Source organism: Erythrolamprus reginae, chromosome 10 (genome assembly GCF_031021105.1).
Source record: "Erythrolamprus reginae isolate rEryReg1 chromosome 10, rEryReg1.hap1, whole genome shotgun sequence".
NCBI classification, from domain to species: Eukaryota; Metazoa; Chordata; class Lepidosauria; order Squamata; family Dipsadidae; genus Erythrolamprus; species Erythrolamprus reginae.
In genome coordinates this window covers 44,166,057-44,181,234 of record NC_091959.1, presented here as the reverse complement: position 1 = coordinate 44,181,234, position 15,178 = coordinate 44,166,057, and the positions used below count along the sequence as shown (strand labels likewise).

The following is a 15,178-nucleotide window of genomic DNA, read 5'->3' as shown; positions in this document are numbered from 1 at the left end:
AGAGAGAAAGGGAATGAGAGAAAGGAAAGAGAGAGAAAGGGAGGGAGAGAAGGAATGAGGGAAAAAGGGAGGAAGAGAGAGAAATTAGAAACATGAGAGAGAAAAGGGGGAAAGACAGGAGAAGTACCCAGAAATGAGACAGTAGTATAAATTTCAGGAGGGATGATTGATGATTGACTGTACAGGTATTTATAAGGGGATGTTACATGGGATTGTATATATGAGGGGGTTATTTATGTATGTATGTATGTATGTATGTATGTATGTATGTATGTATGTATGTATGTATGTATTTATTTATTTATTTATTTATTTATTTATTTATTTATTTATTTATTTAATTGTGTCATTTTGGTTGGTGGTGTGCCCCAGGATTTTATAAATGTAAAAAATGTGCCGCGGCTCAAAAAAGGTTGAAAATCACTGGTCTATGCGACCCAGAGACCGGTGAGGTCCCACAGAGTCGGTCTCCTTGGGGTCCCGTCGACCAAACAATGTCGGCAGGCGGGACCTAGAGGAAGAGCCTTCTCTGTGGTGGCCCCGGCCCTCTGGAATCAGCTCCCCCCGGAGATTCGTACTGCCCCCACCTTCCTTGTCTTCCGAAAAAGTTTAAAAACTCATCTTTGGCCTTCCTTAGATCTTCCCCCCTGACCGATGAATGCTTTAGTTTGACTGCTGAATGAATGATATTGATAGTTTGTAATTAGAATTACAAATTAGAATTCCAACTCAGGAAGCTCAAACTGCCCAAGGAGCTGCTGATACAGTTCTGCAGAGGAATCATTGAGTCTGTCATCTGCACCTCTATAACTGTCTGGTTTGGTGCTGCAACCCAACAGGACCGACACAGACTTCAGAGGATAATCAGAACTGCAGAAAAAACAATGGCTGCCAACCTGCCTTCCATTGAGGACCTGTAGACTGCACGAGTCAAAAGGAGGGCGGGGAAAATATTTACTGACCCCTCACATCCTGGACACAAACTGTTTCAACTCCTACCCTCAAAATGTCGCTACAGAGCACTGCACACCAAGACAACTAGACACAAGAACAGTTTTTTCCCGAAAGCCATCACTCTACTAAACAAATAATTCCCTCAACACTGTCAGACTTTCTACTAAATCTGCACTTCTATTTTACTAGTTTTTCTCATAATTCCTATCACCCATTTCCTCCCATGTTGACTGTATGACTGTAACTTGTTGCTTATATCCTAAGATTTTTATTAATATTGTTTCTTCGTTGCTTATTTGACCCCTATGACAATCACTAAGTGTTGTACCACATGATTCTTGACAAATGTATATTTTATTTTATGTACGCTGAGAGCATATGCACCAAGACAAATTCCTTGTGTGTCCAATCACACTTGGCCAATAAAAATTCTATTCTATTCTATTCTATTCTATTCTATCAATGCAATGACTTGCCGCCATAAGTTGTAGAGATTGGACAACGATTTGTCTGGAATGGTATAGAGTCTCCTGCTTAAGCAGGGGGTTGGATTAGAGGACCTTCAAGGTCTCTCCATCTCTATTATTCTATCATCTTGTACAATTCAGAAGTTGATCATGGGTTGTTGTTGTTGTTTTCCTATTAAATTACAACCCATGTGTTTAAGGTTCCCTCTGCTGGTAGCTCCTCTAAAAAAAATTTTTTCCCTGGGTTCTCACAGGACCAGATATTATTATTTATTGGATTTGTATGCCGCCCCTCTCCAAAGGCTCATGGCGGCTAACAACAATGATAAAAAACAGCATGTAACAATCCAATTAATAAAACAACTAAAAACCCTCATTATAAAACCAAACATACACACAAACATACCATGCATAACTTGTAATGGCCTAGGGGGAAGGAATATCTTAACTCCCCCAGGCCTGGCGACAAAGGTGGGTCTTGAGTAATTTGCGAAAGACAAGGAAGGTGGGGGCCATTCTAATCTCTGGGGGGAGTTGATTCCAGAGGGCCAGGGCCGCCACAGAGAAAGCACTTCCCCTGGGGCCCGCCAAACGACATTGTTTGGTCGACGGGACCCGGAGAAGGCCAACTCTGTGGGACCTTATCGGGAAATATACTGCTCAAAAACATAAAGGGAATATTTAAACAACAGAACATAACTCAAAGTAAATCAAACTTCTGTGAAATCAGACTGTCCACTTAGGAAGCAACACCGATTGACAATCAATTTCATTTGCTGTTGTGCACATTCAACTTTGTACAGAACAAAGTATTCAATGAGAATATTTCATTCATTCAGATCTAGGATGTGTTACTGGAGTGTTCCCTTTATTTTTTTGAGCAGTATACATAAGTCCAGGATGTGTTATAGAGACGCTGACAGGTTGAGACCACAGATCACGCCCCTGTTGCTTTCTCCAGAACCCAAATGTCTACTTTTTTGAACCTTCCTTGTATTTATCATGCGAATCCAGGAAAAATTGTATCTCATTAAACAATTGTTGAACAACTTGTGCCAGATCCAAAGCTTCATGGTTTCTTTTGGGTGCAAATATTTACATATTTGCACCCCTCTTCAGAGAGGGGCGGCATACAAATCTACTAAATAATAATAATAATAATAATAATAATAATAATAATAATAATAATAATAATAATAATAAGTTCTACTGGAACTTATGCCAGAACTACCATTTACCAGTGGCAAAGAACTGGTGGGATCATAAGCCCGAAAAAGTGGTCGAAAATGAGCAAGCAAAACTACTGTGGGACTTCCGACTTCAGACTGACCGAATTCTGAAGCATAACACACCAGACATTGTGATCGTGGAGAAAAAGAAAGTATGGATCATCGACATTGCAATCCCAGGGGACAGCAGAATTGAGGAGAAGCAGCTAGAGAAATTAGTGAAATACGAAGATCTAAAAATCGAGCTGCAACGACTCTGGCATAAGCCTGTGAAAGTGGTCCCAGTGGTACTTGGCACGCTGGACGCAGTGCCAAAGGATCTCAGCGGACATTTGAAAACCATCGGAATTGACAAAATCTCCATCTATCAATTGCAAAAGGCCGCTTTACTGGGATCGGCAAACATAATTCGCCGCTACATCACACAGTCTTAGGTGCTTGGGAAGCGCCCGACTGGTGATGAAATACGAAATCCAGCATAGTGATCTCATTTGCTGTGCTGTACTGACATAATAATAATAATAATAATAATAATAATAATAATAATAATAATAATAATAATAATAATAATAATACATATTTCAAGAAGAAAGGCTGATAACCGCAGTAGGAAAAGGTAAGCTTCAGTTTTTTAAAAATATATAATTAAAAACACGTCATCTAAGTATTAAGGATTTATCTTGGCACATCCCTGAACCTGGATTGGAAAGAGGGCACATGCTACCACCCAGCAGAAAGATTAAGCACCCTTGCTGAAATTAATAAGCTTGTGTATCTCTGTATTATAGAATTATCTGGTAATTAACTCTGACCCGAGGCAGTAACCAATTTTCGCTCTTACAATTACAAGACCAGCAGGGGGCACTATGCGGCTGAATATTATTATTTTTTCCTGGTTGAGACTCATCACATATCTCCAGTTTTATTTCTCTGGGGTTCAAACTCTATCAAAAAAACCCTAATTTTATGTACTGTACTGTTACATTTTAGGTTGACCCCTCAGATTCCCATTGGTTAAGCAAGGCAGTTGCTATGTAAGTTTAGAATAGAATAGAATTACAGTGATACCTCGTCTTACAAACGTCTCGTCATACAAACATTTCGAGATACAAACCCGGGGTTTAAGATTTTTTTGCCTCTTCTTACAAACTATTTTCACCTTACAAACCCACCGCCGCCAATTGGATGCCCCACCTCCGGACTTCCGTTGCCAGCAAAGCACCCGTTTTTGCACTGCTGGGATTCCCCTGAGGCTCCCCTCCATGGGAAACCCCACCTCCAGACTTCCATGGTCCGTGTTTTTGTGATGCTGCAACAGAAGTCCGGAGGTGGGGTTTCCCAGCGAGGGGAGCCTCAGGGGAATCCCAGCATCGCAAAAACACAGGTCCAGAGGTTGGGTTTCGAGGACTTCAGTGTTTTTGCGATGCTGGGATTCCCCTGCAGCATCGCAAAAACACAGAAGTCCAGAGGTGAGGTTTCCCATGGAGGGGAGCCTCAGGGGAATCCCAGCAGCGCAAAAACGGGCGCTTCGGCTGGCAAAAGGGGTGAATTTTGGGCTTGCACGCATTAAGTTTAAGTTTAAGTTTAAGTTTAAGTTTAATCAGATTTGTATGCCGCCCCTCTCCGCAGACTCGGGGCGGCTCACAGCAACAGCAATACAAGACAAATCCAATATTAAAATTAATTTTAAGAACACCACAAGTTAAAAACCAATCATACACACTAGCACACCATACACAAATTTTATAAGCCTAGGGGGAAGAAACATGTCAATTCCCCCATGCCTGACGACAGAGGTGGGTTTTAAGGAGCTTACGAAAGGCTAGGAGGGTGAGGGCAACTCTGATATCCGGGGGGAGTTGATTCCAAAGGGTCGGGGCCACCACAGAGAAGGCTCTTCCCCTGGGTCCCGCCAAACGACATTGTTTAGTTGACGGGACCCGGAGAAGGCCAACTCTTTTCCATTGATTCCTATGGGAAGCATTGTTTCGTCTTACAAACTTTTCACCTTAAGAACCTCGTCCCAGAACCAGTTAAGTTTGTAAGACAAGGTATCACTGTGTGATTGGACACACAAAGAATTTGTCTTTGACGGCTAGAATAGTATTTGCACAGAAATGGAAAGAAAAGACAATACCAAAAGATACTGAAGTATTTAAAAAAATCATAGAATGTCCAGAACTGGATATGATGACCAAACGTTTAAATAATCAAACTGAAACAGAATTTTATAAAATATGGAACAAAGTGTAGGACTGGTGGAATTTTAAAAATGGTATTAACAATTAACTATAAGATAGAATGAAATAGTATATAGTATAACTAACTTAGAAGTGTATATTCTTTCATTTCTTTTTCTTTTGTATTACTAATAATCTCTCCCTTTTCCTTTTGTATAAGTATAGAATATCTTAAAATATAAAGAAATTTAATTAATAAGTTTGATATTATAAATATAGAGTTTAATTCAACAAGAATGTAACTTACATGTGTGGCATTTCTGTTTTGATCTGATTACAGTTAGGTTTTTTATATTTCTCTATTAGTTAGACTTCTACGGCAAGCGGAGCAATGGTAGCTCCTTAAATGTTTAGTATGTCCTTGTCTTTTTGAAAATCAATAAAAATATTTTTTTTAAAAAAGAATTTGTCTTTGGTGCAGATGATCTCAGTGTACATAAAAGAAAAAAGATAAATTTGTCGAGAATCAGGAGGTACAACACTTAATGACTGTCATAGGAGTCAAATAAGCAATGAGGAAAGAATATTAATAAAAGTCTTGACAAGCAACAAGTTACAGTCATACAGTCATAAGTGGGAGGAAATGGGTGATAGGAACGATGAGAAAAAAAATAGTAGAAAATGAGAACTGCAGAAAAAACAATGGCTGCCAACCTGCCTTCCATTGAGGACCTGTATACTGCACGAGTCAAAAAGAGGGCTGGGAAAATATTTACTGACCCCTCACATCCTGGACACAAACTGTTTCAACTCCTACCCTCAAAACGTCGCTACAGAGCACTGCACACCAAGACAACTAGACACAAGAACAGTTTTTGCCCGAACGTCATCACTCTGCTAAACAAATAATCCGCTCAACACTGTCAGACTTTCTACTAAATCTGCACTTCTATTTCTACTAGTTTTTCTCATCATTCCTATCACCCTTTTCCTCCTACTTAGGCCTGTATGTAACTTGTTGCTTGTATCCTAAGATTTTTATTAATATTGTTTCTTCATTGCTTATTTGACCCCTATGACAATCATTAAGTGTTGTACCTCATGATTCTTGACAAATGTCTCTTTTTCTTTTATGTACACTGAGAGCATATGCACCAAGACAAATTATTTGTGTGTCCAATCACACTTGGCCAATAAAAGTCTATTCTATTCTATTCTATTCTATTCTATTGGATTAGATTCTGATGTATGTTTTCTTTTATGTACGCTGAAAGCATCTGCAGCAAAGACAAATTCCTTGTGTGTCCAATCACACTTGGCCAATAAAGAATTCTATTCTATCCCTATGCTTATTTGACAACACTTAATGACAATCATTAAGTGTTGTACCACATGATTCTTGACAAATGTATCTTTTTCTTTTATGTACACTGAGAGCATCTGCACCAAGACAAATTCCTTGTGTGTCCAATCACACTTGGCCAATAAAATTCTATCCTATCCTATCCTATCCTATCCTATTCTATTCTATTCTATTCTATTCTATTGGATTCGATTCTAATATATGTTTTATTTTATGTACGCTGAGAGCATCTGCAGCAAAGACAAATTCCTTGTGTGTCCAATCACACTTGGCCAATAACGACTTCTATTCTATTCTATTCTAATAGTAGTAGGGCACACTTAGTAAATACAGTATTTGCCGTTAAAATATAGATACATTTACGTATTCTTAGATACAATTGATTATGATGATATCTGTGTTTTCACATGGTGCAGAAAAATAAAAAACTTATACGCGAAGAAAAGAAAAGAAAAGAAAAGAGTAGACTTACTTGTCCTGCCCTTCTTGGGTGGGCTGCGACGAGATCTGTCCTGCCTCTGCCTCTCCTCCGGGGACTGTGCTTCCTTGGGGCCGCTCGGAAGGGACGGACCCGGACGTTGGGTTTGACCTTGAGGTAGGCCGCCACTGAACCCTGAAGAGGAGGTAGTGCTTGTCTGGCTAATACTGGAGGAGGAGGAGGAGGAAGAGGAGGAGGAAGAGGAGGAGGCCAAGTGCTGGGGCACTGAAGAGCCTGGGGCTGTACCGTGCCCAACGGAGGCCGGTGGTCCCGTTGGCGGAGGAGCTGAAAGAGGCGCCAGCCGAGGGAGCCAGAGGCGCAAGACAGGCCGAGCTGGAGGAAACTGATCCCGCGTTCCCAGATATGGTTTGTTCCGCGCTGGATGACGATGGAGGTGCCGGCTGGTGCTTGGGTGGCGTCAGCAGACTGCTATCAAGTTGCAAAGTAGCTAAGTAAGGTGCTGAAAGGAGAAACGGGAAGCAAAGAGTGTGAAAGAAGACCCACACCAGATGCAAAACACACACCAGGTTACATTACACTGGTCAACACACACACACACACACACAAAAATCATCAGCGAAGGTAATATGTCTATTTTATAGAGTTTGATGTGCTGATTCCAAGCAATGGTTTTATAATTAAGATCTTTGGAGATATATAGATTATAATGACAGCAGAAATAGGTAAAAATAGTAAATAAGTGTTTATATTATATATTATATTATATTATATTATATTATATTATATTATATTATATTATATTATATTATATATTATATTATATTATATTATATTATATTATATTATATTATATTATATTATATTATATTATTACCAGTTAGGTCCACAGAGTGGGTCTTCTCCGGGTCCCATCAACTAAACAATGCCGCTTGGCGGGACCCAGGGGAAGAGCCTTCTCTGTGGTGGCCCCGGCCCTCTGGAACCAACTCCCCCCAGAGATTAGAATTGCCCCCACCCTCCTTGCCTTTCGTAAGCTACTTAAAACCCACCTCTGCCGCCAGGCATGGGGGAATTGAGATACACTTTCCCCCTAGGCCTTTACAATTTTATGCATGGTATGTCTGTATGTCCATTTGGTTTTTATTATAATGGGTTTTTAATTGTTTTTAGTATTGGATTATTATTATATGCTGTCTTATTATTGCTGTTAGCCGCCCCAAGTCTCCGGAGAGGGACGGCATACAAATCCAATAAATTATATTATATTATATTATATTATATTATATTATATTATATTATATTATATTATATTATATTATATATATTATATTATATTATATTATATTATATATATTATATTATATTATATTATATTATATTATATTAATATATATAATAAAATATATGTAATAAAATATTATATATATATAATAATAATATATATATTATTTCTAAGTATTGATATATAGGATAGTATTATATCCATTTGTCCTTACAATCTTAATACTAATATCCTAATGTTTAATATATTACACTGGCCAACACACACAAAACATCATCAGCAAAAATAACATGCCTGTTTTATGGAGTTTGAGGTGCCGATTCCAAAAATATGCTTAGTTTTGCTCTGTCACATAAAGTGTCTGATATAGAAGCATTTTTGCTATTAAGTTATTTCTACATAATAGAAATGTATGTAGAAATAATAGAAATGTAGTCTGTCCCACGAGCTGCACTGGTGGCTGAATTGCTTCCGGATCCAAGTCAAGATTTATTTATTTATTTGCTGGAAGAGGTTGGTTATCGCAACTTTGGACAGCGTAATAAATTTAATAAAATAAACGAAGCAAACCGAAGGGGGCGAGCGGAACGCGCCAGTGAATGAATCCTGCCGCTCGCCCGCCTTACCTAGGTGGTGACGACAAACTTGCGCGTAAAGTTTGAGCCTGGAATGATTGTCACAATCTTCGTTGCCCCAGGGCGGGTTGAACCAGTCGCTCACGAGCTCGTCGGCCAGCTTCTGGGCCACCGTCTTCCCCACACGCATTATCCCATCATGCAACACTTTAGAGATGGGCTTGTGTTGACCGAGCCGACACATCTGACCGCACCAGGAAGAAAGGGGGGGGGGGAGAATAGCCATGTCAGAGGGGCAGGTAACGGAACAGCAGAGCAATTCGCCAAGGTGGAGTAAAAAAACACAATTCTCCCTTTCCTTTTGTGTCAGTGAAGGGCAATGGAAAATGCGGGGCCTTACCTGCCAGAAGGAACAAGTAGAAAATAAAGCTATTATTTCAGGGAGGTTTAAGGGCCAGGATGTTCGCCTGCCTTAAGATTCAGTGGGGGAAGAAGGCTTGCTAAACATACACTATATCTCCCAGCATGTCGCAGCAAAGCCTTTCCTGCCTATTCAAACTTTTTGCAATGGCAGAAATATTTAAGGGGAGGGAGGGAGGGAGGGAGGAGGAAAGAAGGAAGGAGAGAGGGGAGAGAGGGAGGAAAGAAGGAAGGGAGGGAGGGAGGAAAGAAGGAGGAAGGAAGGAAGGAAGGAAGGAAGGAAAGGAGATAGGGAGGGAGAGAGAAAGGAGAGCACAGGAGAGAGGGAAGAGAGGGATGGGAGAGGAGAGGAGTGGAAATAGGGAGAGAGGGTGGAAGGGAGGGAGGGAGGAAGGAAGGAAGGAGAGGAGATAGGGAGGGAGAGAGGGTAGAAAGGAGAGCACAGGAGAGAGAGGGAAAAGAGGGATGGGAGTGGAAAGAGGGGAGGGAGGAAAGAAGGAAGGAAGGAAGGGAAGGAAGGAAGGACATGGAGGGAGAGAGGTAGAAAGGGAGCACAGGAGAGGGAAAAGAGGGATGGGAGTGGAGTGGAAAGAGGGAGGGAGGGAGGGAGGGAGGGAGGGAGGGAGGGAGGAAGGAAGGAAGGAAGGAAGGAAGGAGAGCACAGGAGAGAGGGAGGAGGGGAGTGGGAGAGTGAGGGGAGAGAAGAGGGTCACCCACCTCATATACGGCGCTTAAGTCCCTGAAGAAAGTCTTGGCTCCGTCAAGCAAGGCCTCGTTTTCTGGACACACCACGATGTAGGCGACATCGCGGTGACCCCCGTAAGGATCCAAGAGCAGCCTCTCCCAGAAGGGCAGGGAGAACGGAGAGATTGTCAGGAAGTCCTTGTCATAGCCAACCAACAAGGTGGGGATCGGAAGAGGCTCAGGTGACTCTTCGGAACCTAAGGATCGAAAGGGACATTGTGAGATACGTGAATAGCTGTGGAATCGGGAAAGGCTGCAGGTGGTCCTCAACTTACAATCTTATGGCCAACATTTTCTGTTGCTAAGCAACCTTGCAGGAGTTCAATCCTTCCTTCCTTCCTTCCTATCCCTTCCTTCCTTCCCTTCCTTCCCCTTCCTTCCTATCCCTTCCTTCCTTCCCTTCCTTCCTTCCTTTCCCTTCCTTCCTTCCTTCCTATCCCTTCCTTCCCTTCCTTCCTTCCTTTCCCTTCCTTCCTTCCTTCCTATCCCTTCCTTCCTTCCCTTCCTTCCTTCCCTTCCTTCCTTCCTTTCCTTCCTTCCTATCCCTTCCTTCTCTTCCTTCCTTCCCTTTCTGCATTCCTTCCTTCCTTCCTATCCCTTCCTTCCTTCCCTTCCTTCCTATCCCTTCCTTCCTTCCCTTCCTTCCTATCCCTTCCTTCCTTCCTATCCCTTCCTTCTCTTCCTTCCTTCCCTTTCTTCCTTTCTTCCTTCCTTCCTTCCTATCCCTTCCTTCCCTTCCTTCCTTCCTATCCCTTCCTTCTCTTCCTTCCTTCCCTTTCTGCCTTCCTTTCTATCCCTTCCTTCCCTTCCTTCCTTCCTATCCCTTCCTTCCCTTCCTTCCTTCCTATCCCTTCCTTCCTTCCCTTTCTTCCTTTCTTCCTTCCTTCCTTCCCTTCCTTCCTATCCCCTTCCTTCATTCCTTCCCTTTCTTCCTTTCTTCCTTCCTTCCTTCCTTCCTTCCTCTTCCTTCCTTCTCTTCCTTCCTTCCTGTCCCTCCTTCCCTCCCTTCCTTCCTCAAGGTTGACTCTGCCTTCCATCCTTCCGAGGTCAATAAAACGAGGAGCCAGATTGTTGGGGGTAACAGGCGGTATATAAATCTAAGCGCTATTGCTACGGCTATAAATGTTCTTTTCTTCAGCCAACTCTACCGTAAGTTCCCCGTCCTGCCATTTTATGGAACTGCTGCCAGGTGAGGGGTCCTTGGACATGCTGGATGTTCTCCCAGGTCCTGCCCGTCCTCTTCTTCTGAATGGCGTCTTGCAGGAAGGGCTGGAGGGAGAGAAGCATGCGCACCACGTCTTGGGAGGAAAGCATGCTGATGTCCAGGACTGGAAAACACACACAAACACAACACAGCCATGTCATGAACATATGTTTAGATCTATAGTAAGTCTCCCTTTCTTTTCATTGTCAGCAAAAATCTCTGTCTCTCTCGGTCCCTCTCTGACTCTCTCCCTCCCTCACTCTCCATCTCTCTCCCCCTCTCCCTCTTTTCCCTCTCTCTCTCTCCCTCTCTTTTCTCTCTCTCTCTCTCCCTCCCCCTCTCCCCCCCTCTCTCTCTCTCTCTGTGATGCTCCTTCAATATACCAGGGTGACTTGACACAAAAAAATCTATAACCCTTCCCTGGCACAAAGCTGAAGGGATTCGATACTGTAGCCTAGAGGTTAATTCTCTACTGTAGCCTAGAGGTTCATTGAAGGCAAAGGCTGCAAGTTCAAAACCCAGTGAGGGTATGGCTAGCTGATGAGGCCAGAACAAGGCCAAAATAGATCTATCCTAGTCTCCCTTAATTTTAAATTCAGCAAAAACGTGTGACATATACATATCTTCACAAGTACAGTATTGCTTTCAGAACAGCCAAGGTTTTTCATAAAGATTTAAAGGTTTGACATACCCAGGAAACCCTGCTCTATTTTTGCATCCTAATAGCTTGGAGGCACAGTGGTTAAATAGCAGGCTGACTCTGCCCACTGTCAGGAGTTTGATCCTGGCAGTAGGCAGAGGATGAATGCTCCAACACTGGAGGGTTTTTAAGAAGATGTTGGATAACCATCTGTATGAAATAGTGTAGGGTTTCCTGCCTAAGCAGGGGGTTGGACTAGAAGACCTCCAAGGTCCCTTCCAACTCTGTTGTTAGTTGTTTTGTTGTTGTTGTTATTGTTATTATCCTGACCAGCTCAAGATTGACTCAACCTTCCATTCTTCCAAGGTGGGTAAAATGAGGACCTTTTGGATAATTAATATAGGACCCGGTATCAGACTGAAGAATGAGAGTTGAAAAAAGGTGCAAAACAAGATATCAGTTTATGAAACATGGAAAATGTATAAGTATCTTATTGATATATATTAGAAACATAGAAACATAAAAGTCTGACGGCATCAAAAGACCTCATGGTCCATCTAGTCTGCCCTTATACTATTTTCTGTATTTTATCTTAGGATGGATATATGTTTATCCCAGGCATGTTTAAATTCAGTGACTATGGATTTATCTACCACGTCTGCTGGAAGTTTGTTCCAAGCATCTACTACTCTTTCAGTAAAATAATATTTTCTCACGTTGCTTCCGATCTTTCCCCCAACTAACTTCAGATTGTGTCCCCTTGTTCTTGTGTTCACTTTCCTATGAAAAACACTTCCCTCCTGGACCTTAGTTAACCCTTTAACATATTTAAATGTTTCGATCATGTCCCCCGATATATACTGCTCAAAAAAATAAAGGGAACATTTGAACAACACAACATAACTTCAAGTGAAATCAAACTGTCCACCTAGGAAGCAACACTGATTGACAGTCAATTTCACATGCTGTCAGCACAATCAACTTTGTACAGAACAAAGCATTTGATGAGAATATTTCATTCATTCAGATCTAGGAGGTGTTCTTTGAGTCGTTGCCACAATTATGCTCATTTTTGACTCTGCCAGGCAGCGCGATCCGGGTTTTTTTTTCTTTACATGATTTCTCCCTGACTTTTATTTTTTCATTAGATTTATTTATTAGATTTCTATGCCGCCCTTCTCACAGTGACAATATCATAAATACAATACAATACATAAAAAGAAATCCAATTTACTTTAAAAGACTGATATAGATTGCTAAGGTGTTAAAATCCCATATACAGACATACACACTCATCAAATTCAATCATTCATAATATCGGCCATAGACAATCTCATCACTCGCGGTCCCCAGGCCCACTAGCAGAGGGAGGTCTTGAGAGCTTTACAGAAGACCAGGAGGGAGGGGGCGGTATCTCTGGAGGGAGTTCGTTCCAGAGAGCCGGGGCCGCCACAGAGAAGGTCCCGTCAGACGACATGGTCTGGCCAATGGGACCTGGAGAAGGCTGACTCTGTGGGACCTTTTAAACATGTTAATACAATTTGCCCCCCACCCCTGATTTATTCTGTCTTTTTCACAAATTCCCTGATTTCCCTGTTTTCCAGGTTTGCTGGACGCCCTGCTCCTCGGAGCTCTCAGGTGGCCCTGATTCCCATTCCGCCTCCTTTGATTCGGCTGCTGGAAGGACCGGCGGCCAACACGCCACAACCCCAAAAAAAGTGTCCGAAACAAAACAAAGCTTCTTACCGTTGCTGTGAGGCCAAGAGTGGACGGTAGCACTTCGGACGAGAGCTTCGTCCACTTTGCCACCGGTGGGGTTGTCCACGTACTGGCGGCCTTGCTCCAGGGCGTTAAAGCACTCGTTCCAGGAGTCGTGGCTCTCCGCCTGGACCCGGTCGTAACTCCAGTTCGCGTAGGACAGAGACGTCGGCCGACTGGTGACGGACAGGTAGTCCAAGCAGCTCAGGGAGGTGAAAGGCTGGGTGTGTTGATTTTGGAGGAGGAGGAGGAGGCTCACGGGGGGCTCCTGGACCCTCCTGGACCCTTCCCCAAGCTGAGGGACCAAGGTGTTCTGGCACATCATCAACCTCCTTTCGGCCACTTGGCCGATGTCCGAAGTCCTGCCGAAAATATCCAGCTCGTCCTCGATGAAGAGTCCCGAGTTGTACCCCAGTTTGCGGTTCATGATGGCGCTGAAGCCACACGTGCAGCGGTACTGGTCCTCTTTCGACGAGTCGGGGATGTAGAGCCCGACGTCGGCGCCCTTGATGTTCATGTTGCAGGCGCAGATGCAGCAGCTGTCGAAGTTGCTGTCCTTGAAGATGTTCAGCACGGAGTCGGAGAGGATGAGCATGACGTAAAGGCTGTGGGCTTCCAGGATGGGCAGGACGGTGCCCGGCTCCACGGAGTTGAGGGGCCGGGTGGTGGAGGGCGTGGAGGCCGGCGAGCCTTGGTCGGTGCTGTCGTACTTGACCGACCCTTGCCCGCTGGCGGTGCCCCCGCCTCTCGGCGTCCGTGGAGTCCTGGGCGTGCGCGGGGTTGGGACAGAGAAGCGAGGGGTGGCCGGGGATGGCAGGACCCCTGCCCCGCTGTTACTGGCAGGCGCGGTGCTGTTGAGGGTGACCGGGGTGCTCATTTGCGGAGTGTTCATCTGAAGGTAGTCTTGATCCGCCAGGCTCCCGACGCTGGGTATGTTGCTACAAAGCAGAGAAAGAGAAGGTGTTATTTTTCTAGCGGCGTTTTGGACAAAAGCAGGGGGTAGGCAGAGTTGGCTCTTCTATGACATGGGGACGTCAAATTCCTGAGCTAGCATGGGTTGGCTGAGAAGTTCTGGGAGTTGAAGTCCACAAGTCATAGAAGAGCCAGCTATGCCCATCCCTGGTTTAAAGCGACAATGGCTCGGCAACGTGGAAGCGGTCAGTGCGCTTCTTTCGGTATTGGCACAAGATGCGAACGACCCAATTATGGACAGAAGAGAACATTTGTAGCTCACAGTTGAAATGTGGAGTATTTGTTGGATTTGTATGCTGCCCCTCTCCGCAGACTCGGGGCGGCTAACAGCAGTAATAAAATAGCATATAACAGTAATCCAATACTAAAAACAGTGAAAAACCCTTATTATAAAACCAAACATACATACAGACATACCAGGCATAAAATTGTAAAGGCCTAGGGGGAAAGAGTATCTCAGTTCCCCCATGCCTGGCGGCAGAGGTGGGTTTTAAGTTGTTTACGAAAGGCAAGGAGGGTGGGGACAGTTCTAATCTCTGGGGGGAGTTGGTTCCAGACAGCTGCCACAGAGAAGGCTCTTCCCCTGGGTCCCGCCAAGGGGTCCTTGGTGTTCTTTGAGCTTGGTTGTTTTTTTTGCAGATGGCTCAACTAGGTAATATCATCAGTGTTGGAAGGGGAGTGGGGTTCGCAGGGGGGGAGGAGGAGGAGGAGGGGGAGGAGAAGGAAGTGGAGAAGGAGGAAAAGGAGAAGGAGAAAGAGGAAGACGAGGAGGAGAAAGAGAAGGAGGAAGAAGAGGAGAAAGAGGAGGAAAAGGAGGAAAAGGAGAAGGAGGAATTGGAGAAGGAGGAAGAGAAGGAGGAAGAGCAGAAGGAGAAGGAGGAGGGGAAGAAAGAGGAAGAGAAGGAGAAGGAGGAAGAGGAGAAGAAAAATGAGGAGAGGGAGAAGGAGAAA

At 43.7% G+C, this 15,178-nt stretch overlaps 1 protein-coding gene across 1 annotated transcript in view; it reads right to left on the bottom strand.

The window, feature by feature from the left end:
- LOC139172784 (mediator of RNA polymerase II transcription subunit 13-like) overlaps positions 1-15,178 on the bottom strand; it is a 50,816-nt gene that overhangs the window by 22,898 nt on the left and 12,740 nt on the right. Inside the window, 7 exon segments of the mRNA XM_070762005.1 lie at positions 6,666-6,780; positions 6,783-6,928; positions 6,930-7,131; positions 8,541-8,733; positions 9,627-9,850; positions 10,802-10,981; positions 13,244-14,193. Coding sequence (XP_070618106.1) covers positions 6,666-6,780; positions 6,783-6,928; positions 6,930-7,131; positions 8,541-8,733; positions 9,627-9,850; positions 10,802-10,981; positions 13,244-14,193 — 2,010 coding nt within the window.